The sequence below is a fragment of the Vidua macroura genome, chromosome 4 (genome assembly GCF_024509145.1).
Source record: "Vidua macroura isolate BioBank_ID:100142 chromosome 4, ASM2450914v1, whole genome shotgun sequence".
NCBI classification, from domain to species: Eukaryota; Metazoa; Chordata; class Aves; order Passeriformes; family Viduidae; genus Vidua; species Vidua macroura.
Genome location: NC_071574.1, coordinates 3,800,555 through 3,808,455, shown reverse-complemented (window position 1 = coordinate 3,808,455; position 7,901 = coordinate 3,800,555). Strand labels below are relative to the sequence as shown.

At 57.3% G+C, this 7,901-nt stretch overlaps 1 protein-coding gene across 1 annotated transcript; it reads right to left on the bottom strand.

Moving 5' to 3' along the window:
- Positions 1 to 942: 942 nt before the first annotated feature.
- Positions 943 to 7,901, bottom strand: FGF5 (fibroblast growth factor 5). Its single transcript, XM_053975680.1, has 3 exons — positions 7,583 to 7,901; positions 5,239 to 5,342; positions 943 to 2,207 (listed from the first exon to the last, which is right to left on the bottom strand). Exons 1-3 carry the CDS (start codon positions 7,899 to 7,901, stop codon positions 1,866 to 1,868), a joined length of 765 nt encoding a protein of 254 aa, XP_053831655.1. The 3' UTR covers positions 943 to 1,865.

Below are 7,901 nucleotides of genomic sequence, written 5' to 3'. Positions count from 1 at the left end.
AAAAAAAAGATGAAACCAATACCTTTTGTCCTCTGAGGGGATGCAGTGGCAGGAAGACCAGCACATTTGCTCCTCCCTTACCTGCCCGGGCTGGAACAGCACCTGCAAAGGCTCTGATTCCATTAGCTGAGATGAATTGAGCACAAATCGCGTGGATTCTGTCTGTGCACATTCAGACAGTCCAGCTGGAAGTGACAGGGAACACAGGACACCCCTGTTCACCTGCCCCTGCCATGACCCAGCTGCAAGCAGCTGCCCCAGAGGAGCCATCGGGAGGGACACCCCGGGGCTCAGTTTGGGGAGCACAGCAAAGGGAGCACACACATCCCTTCCGCTCTGCTCCACCCCATCACCGACACCACGCTGGCCAGCCCCAACCCAACAGAAACACATGCAACGGCCAGTTTTGCAGAGCTCATTTTTTTCCTTCAGAAGAGAAGAAAACATAGACAAAGCAAGAGATCACACAATCAGGTTATAAAATGAAACACAACTGTTTTATTCCAGCGTCCCCATCCATCCTCATACATGGAGCACACATATCCGGCCCGGGGCTGCCCAGAAGGATGATAAAGGCAAAGAACCACGATCCCAATGGAAACAGCCATTTGTACCACAGTCCCATGTGGAGAGGAGGGTAATTATTGCTGGCGGATGCTGGCAGGGCTCAGGTCCTGAGAGGCTCTGCCAACCTGAGCCCACCTGGGCTCCTATTAAGGCTTCACCGGTGAGGTTCAATGCTACCAGTGCCTGTATGTACAGCAACGCTGCTAAACACTGACTACAAACTCCCTGTGCACAGCTACTCCACAGATCACACCACGACGGAGAAACAATTCCACATCAGGGCCGTCAGGCAACCTGGGTGGCAGAAACACTCCCCAAGGGACAAGCAGCTGTAACAGCATTTATTGCCACATCGCCCCGCACACAGTTAAAAAAAAAAAAAAAAAAACACCTTGCTCCCTGCCTCTGCAAATGTATTGAGAGTGATAAAATAAATCAGCAGCAAAAACTGTTGGACGAAACCGGTGGGCACCTGGGGGCCACAGGCATCTCTATCCTGTGGGGATACCTGCGGGGGGACTCCTCCAGGGAGCAGGAATGCCCCGGCACCGGGTCAGAGGTATTTTAAAGCAGGCATCGAATCCGCACTTGGATGGAGAGGAAGAGACTCGCTCCTCCAGCTGTCGAGGGAAGAACGGGAGAGACCACCAGGAGCAGGCTGCAAACAGCCATCCTCACCCAGCCTGCGACCCTGACAAAATATATGCACACATCTATTATTGCCAAAAAAGGGTTTGAAGACCACTTTGCACCACAGATAAGGCGACAGAGTTTGCAGGGCTTGGTCTCTGGGTTTAATTTGTGGAAGGGAAGAGCTGGCTTCCAAGAGAAGGGAAAGGGACAGACCTGGATATACGGTGCCTGAGGTATGGTAGGAGGAAAAAGTGCAGCAAGAAGGAGATGCAAGAAAAACAAACAAAACAGCTTGGCTCTAAACATCTCTCTCGTGTGAAAATGATTGTCAAAGGAGTCACTAGTGAAAATAAGGTAAGAAAATATGTTCGCTGTAGAGGTACCTTTCTACTTCTTCCAACAACAGAACGCTAACCCGAGGTCCGTCCAGTGCTTTCAGTTCGCCACAGGAATTCTCTTTGGCAAGCCCGAGCCGCTCATTGCCGGCGCACGCCTCCGGGGTCGCCGCCCAGCCTGCGCGGTGAAGAGAAGACCTCGAGCCCGGCACGGCCACCCGGGAGCTTCCCCGTGTCCGTCTGCAGAGGGAGACACGGATCTCCCGCGGGGTCACCCCCGAGAGCTCCCCGGTGCCCGGTCTCTCCGGCGCCAGCATCCCCGCCGCGGCACTACCCGAAGCGGAACTTCAGCCGGTACTTGACGGGGCCGGCGTTCTTCCGAGGCGGGGATGGGGCGACCTTGGGCTTGGGCGGCGGGGGTTTCTTCTCGGGGAGGGCGACGGTGAAGGCGAGCTCGGGGGGCTGCGGCTGCCAGAAGCGGGGCAGGAAGTGCGTGGAGACATGCTGGGGCCGGGCGCGGGGGCTGCAGCCCCGCTTGGCTTTGCCCCGCTTGTTGAGGGCCACGTACCACTGGCGGCCCGAGCGAGGGCTGCGGTGCACGGCCGAGGCGTAGGTGTTGTAGCTGTTCTCCTGGAAGCGCTCCCGGAAATGGCAGTCCACCGTGAAGCGGGCCTGCGGGGACAGAGGGGACACCGCTCGCAAGGGCCGGGTGGCAGCTGTCCCCCACCCCCAGTGCTTGCTGGTTGGGCTGCCTCCCAAAAGCCGGCCCTAAGGAGTGGCTGGAAACACGGGGCGCCAACACCGAGAGTGACAGGCACCTGACTGGTTGGAAAACCCCCGGTGCAGATACTTCAGCAGCTGCTTGCCACCCAGGTTTGGGCTTTCCTACGAATAAAAAGGCTTGGGCTGACCCAGCGGTGCCCATCCCTTCTCTCTAAACAAAGCATTCCAAAACCAAAGAGCAGAGCCTAGCACTCCACCTGTGTGCCCACAGCCCCAGAATCCCCATCTGTAGCTTCTGGCAGCCCCTCCAAAATGCTCTGCCACACTTGAACCTAAAGGTGGGCATGATGGTACTTGGTGCCCTAAAAGCTTCCCCAGCTCCATTTCCCAGCAACACCTCCAAAGCACTGACACAGAGGAGATGCTGAGCTCTCCAGCTCCAAAAGCAGCCACCCAGAACAAGACCCAACCCCCAGCAGAGCTTTGTAACTACAAGAAAAGTGCTTGAAAGCCCAAATTTAACCCAAGTTGAGCCTTAGAGCACAAGTGACAGAGCCCACAACCTGCCACGCACATTTTGCCTCATAGCACTTGGATTTAGGTCTTCTTTAGCTTGCTGATTCTGAGGGATGTCACCTCTGTGACTCATTTCTGCTCTCCCTGTCTTTCATACACCCTCTTGGCTGCTTCCCCCGTGCACAGGCCTTCACCTTCCCTAGCAAGGCTTTGCTGACCCTTGGTGCTCCCTGAAGCCCCAGTGCTCAGGCAGGATATCCCACGTGCCTGGGAAGCGCATCAACAGCTGCCTCACCATGATCCTGTCAGACTTGCCCATGTCCCAGCCTCTCAGCTCATCACTGCTCCGCTCCAGCCTGGAAAAGCCATTTTTTTCCCCGCATAGGGCAGGGGTGGCAGCCACAGCACATGGCTGGCATCGGACTTGCTCTGCAGAGCTCCAGAGCAGTCCTGAAATCAACTGAATTTCAAAATCCAGTTGAGCAGAGATCCGCCCCAGCGAGGAACACGGCTTTGTGTCAGCTCTTGGGAAAGGAGAATTACCTGGGCAAATCTGTCCCCCCAGGATCTGTGCTGGACAGGCACAAAACCCCTCCCACCCGCTCCGTGCTAAAAATGGACAAACAGGAGAGCGAGGATTTACCAACGAGGAAAAAGCCATCTGTGCATGCAACTGATAATTGCCAGGATAACTGTCATTTTCTGAAGCTGGTGCCTCTAAAAATGAACCACTCAGTAATTTAATTAAGCTGGCATAAAAAAAAAAAAGAGAAAAGAAAGAGGAGGAGGAGGAGAGCATCCATAAAACACCAAGCTGGGATGGAGCTGAGCCTGAGAGCGAGTTTTGAAGGAGCCCAAATTCCTGCAGGAATGAGTTTTGTCTGTGGTTCAGCAAGAAGCCCCCGGCCTGACTCCCATATCAAAGCACTGCCCTGAGTGACGGGCACAGGACGTGCTTTGTACTGCTCAGAACTCATTAGGCCATGAAATAACCTCGATCCTGCCAGCGCAGGAAAGAACAACAGATGCGGGGTTTGCATTATTGGCATTGTTTAGTCCGGCAATCTTTAGACATTTGGGTCAAGTTTCTACAAATTCGCAGCTTTCACCCGAGCGGGGCATCGTGTGTCCTCACCCCTGCCCTGACCCTCCTGACTGAGGTCCCTCTCTGGCCCTGCCCTTTGTGTGTCAACAATTAACCATGCACCAACGAGGCTTGATTTAATTTCTGCCTGTGCCAGGGCATAAATCAAGGCTTCAGCTCAGATAAGAGGCCCATTGTACGCCAGAGGGGAAGGCTCTGGAGGGTCCAGCAACCGCGCTCTGCCTCCTTCCCTCTCCTCTCCATCCTTTCCCTCTCCTCCTGCTCTGCCCCTCTGCTCTCGCCTCATGTTTTTTCCTCCATGGAACCAATCCCCTTTTCCCCTAGATCCCATTCATGCTCCTACTTGATTTCTTAAAAGAAGCAATCACGTGCTCACCCTTTAAGCATCTGTAGGCTGCAGGAGCAACACACCAAAAGGACTTAAGGGAGAGAGAGGGGAGTTGATAAATCCCCCTGGAAGTGATCTGCAGCCTCGGGCAGTGCAAGCACATCCGTGACATCCGCCCTGGGATCCGGAGGTTTGTCTCGGAACTGCAGGGTGGGCAACTGCCTTTTCCCTTTCCCCAGCCATCAGCCCTAGCCGAGGCTCTGAGGGAATCACCCTCAGCAATGAGATGCTGCCTTACAAATGCCCTTCTTAGGGTGGTACACGTACACACACCTTCCAAAGTCACCGACTTCAGTGTAAGCACAGGAGCGCACTGTGTTTGTTTAAAAGGTCTCCAGAGCTCACTACAAGAAACCGGGAAGCAACATCCCGAGGTTGAAATAAGCAGTGAAATCAGATTATGGATTCATTCGACACAGAAAGCTGGAAAAAGCATAATGAGACCTGCAGGAAACCTCAGCCTCCAGGAACACATCCTGCAGAGAAAAGTTACCGGGATTTTTCCACCCTAGCTGCAACATACCTGCGCAGCCTGGACCTCACCTGCCCGAGCCTCCCCAGGCTTCTCTGTCTCGAAGGGCAAAGGCAGCCCGAGCCCTGGGGCTGCCGGCGCCGCGCATGCTGCTCGCCGGGAGACATTTGGCTAAACCCTTCTGCGCGATCTGCGGCAGAAGCGGCTAAAAATAACCCGGCCGTGCTCAGAGAACAGGCTCTGCTGGTGCAAACACCCGACTGCACACCAAAAGGCGCGCTCTGCACGGTCAGAAGCTTTCAGTAGGAAGGTGGGCTTGGGGGGGCTGCAGCTCCACCTGTCCCCTCTCTCTTTGTCTGCGTGGCGCCGGAGCCGGCCCGGCAGCCCGAGGGGGCCGGCATGCCAGGGCCCTGCCTGGGACTGCCTCTGTGCCGACAGGCGGAGGTGCCACAAAGCCTTTAATACACAACACATACTGATAAGGGGGGGGTTTACTTACACTTGCATGGAGTTTTCCTTTTTTTGACATCGCTAAAAATTTGTTGCTGAAAACTCCTCGTATTCCTACAATCCCCTGAGACACAGCAAATATTTCCAAAATACCTAGGATGACAGAAATCCCAAAATAAATCACAGTTCTTTTCACATCGGTGTGACAGAGAAAAAATAAATACAACTTAGTCTGACAGGTTTGCATTTCCTCTCCCACGTCCCTGCTCCTCAGCTGCCTGGCTCCACCCAGCTCCTGCTCCATCCCTCTACCTCACAGAGCAGCCTCCATCCACTCTGGGATGGATACAGGCTGGTAGCTGGGACTTGTGTGGTCTTTTTTTAAAGTTCCATTTTGGGGCACAATTCCTGGCTGGGCTGTGGTAGAACAAGTTAACCCCTGGGGAAACCACCTACACCAGCCTGCTGGGATCGGAGTTGCCTGTGCTCATCCCACAGATGCAGAACTTGGGAAGTCAGTGTCCCACAAGCCAGCTGGGACTGGAGGCACTGCTGATGTTTCCTCACACCCCGTCCTCTCAGCAGGGCTTGGGGGACGGGGCACTGCGCAGCCCAGCCATGGAAATAATGCGACTTTTCTGAGCGTGATGGGGGTTCTGGCCCCTGATGGGGCATGCAGAACCTGCAACTCATCTGACAGAAGAACTGCAGCCTCCAAGCATCCCTCAGCAACAGCACCAACACGTCACCTGCCCAGATGGTGCAGGCTAACTTGGGCAGAAGGCAGGACATCCCCCCCTCAAGCTCTGCCAGCTGGGGTGCAGCGCCACATCCCCAGCATACCCCTTGCACCCCGGGGAGCCACACTGCTGCCCAGCTGCAGCCCCAGGGGCTCTGTGGCCCCGGCCCCAGAAGGAGGAGCCCGGAGAGCATCTCGCCCGGCCCCCACAGGGCTGTGGGATTAACGTGCCGGGAGCCAACACGAAGCCACGTTAAATCCCCCAAGGCTGGATATCGGATCACCACTTCCCATATTTATTTTAAGGAGGAAGCACATCCCCCTGAGGCACCCAAGCCCCAGCACCAAGGGCCTGGGGGCACTTTGCGGGGGTTATGAGCTGCCACACCCCTCACCCCATAGGCCACAAACCATGAGGCTCAGCAGCCCCACAGGAGCAAGGCAGGTACCTTTGTCAAACACCTGTCTGTCCTCAAGGGCACCCCAAAACCTCCTGCCCTTTGTGGGGTGGTCCTGCTGCCGTGGCAGACACACTCCTGTTTATTGGGGTTGCCTGGGGTCAAGCTCTATTTCCCAGAGGCCAAAGCTCGGGTCTCCCTGCCAAAAGCCAACTTCTTCCTCCTGAGAGCCTCCTCAGTGCCACAGCCCGGCACAGCCCCCTGTCACCAGCGCGTGTCCCCAGCTAGGGCTGGCTCTGCTCCGACGTGCGGAGCTGGTGTCACTGTGGCCTTTCCGGGGGAGATATCTCAGGTTAAGGAGGAAGGAACTGCACATAATTCAGGTCTCTGCAGGACAGCTGTAGCACCAAACTTCTGCCAGCCCTTCCAAGCCCATGTCTCCCAAAACAGCCGTGGTGTGGGGGGCCCCTTTTCCTATCCATCCTCTAAACCCCTCCAGGCCATGTGCCTGCTGTGCCCATGAAGCCCCGAGCAGAGCTCCTGGGCTCCGGCATTCCTGCCCAGGGGCTGCTGTCCCTCATGGAGCCACGGCACAGTCTGGGCCGCAAATCCTTTGGTCCCGGGCAGATGTGGTGGCTGCTGCGTGAGCGCTCCCAACAGCTGAGCCACACACGCTGCCAGGGTCACCTCGGGCCCAAGCCCTTGGGCTCCTGAAGGGATTTTTCATCCCCACCTGCCATTTCATTCTCTCTAGCAGGATATCATGGCAACTCCGACCAGAGGATAAGCCATGAGTTAGCACAGCTTTCTCTCAGGGGAACGTCAGCCTCAGTCCTATTTTTAAACTGAATATATCCTATCACTGTGCTGGGAGAATGAGAAAGCAGAGAGAGGGATGGAAAAGTCCCACAGGGAAAGGACCAAAAAGGGGCAGCATCTCCTCCCCCAGGTGCCTGGCGAGGGGCCGTGGTGGGAATGCAGACCTCACGCTCTCACACCATCCCCACGGGCTCACTTCCTCGGGCTGGGCGAGCCCCCAGGTGGCACTTCCCAGAGGAAGACAGGCAGCTCCCCTGACACCCCAAATGCCTCTTCCCGGGCCCGCCAGTGCTGCAGCTTGCCGCAGGCGAGGGCGACAGGAGCGAGGGGCTCTGTCAGCCCCCGCGGCGGTGGGAAGCGCGCAAGGACAGGGATGCTCAGCCCCGCTCGCCCGGCCCGGGCGCGGCAGCCCCCCAGACCTCCCGTTCCCCACTCACTGAGCGGACTCGCGTCGTGGGCGCCGTCCACGCGGCCGTCGGGGTGCAGCTGGAGGTGGAAGCCGATGCCCACCCGGCAGTACAGCCGGCCCCGCCGCCGATCCGGGCGGCTCCGCGGGAAGCGGCTCGGCCCCGCCGCCGCCGCCGGGGAGGAGGCAGAGGAGGAGGAGGAAGACGCGGGGGCGTTGCGGCCCCGCTGCGCCCCGCCGGGCACCTGCTCTCGCCGGGCGCGGGCGGGCAGGGCGAGGAGGAGGAGGAGGAGGAGGAAGGACGGGCTCATGCTGCCGGCGGGCGGGAGGAGGGAGGGAGGGCGCCGCAT

What these genes read in the sequence shown, in the direction of transcription:
- FGF5 (XM_053975680.1), bottom strand. Translation starts at nt 7,901, where the DNA reads ATGCGGCGCCCTCCCTCCCTCCTCCCGCCCGCCGGCAGCATGAGCCCG. An exon ending in CCACGACGCGAGTCCGCTCA is followed by an intron (nt 5,343 to 7,582) that starts GTGAGTGGGGAA and finishes CTGTCATCCTAG; the next exon opens with GTATTTTGGAAATATTTGCT. An exon ending in AAGGAAAACTCCATGCAAGT is followed by an intron (nt 2,208 to 5,238) that starts GTAAGTAAACCC and finishes CTGTCCCCGCAG; the next exon opens with GCCCGCTTCACGGTGGACTG.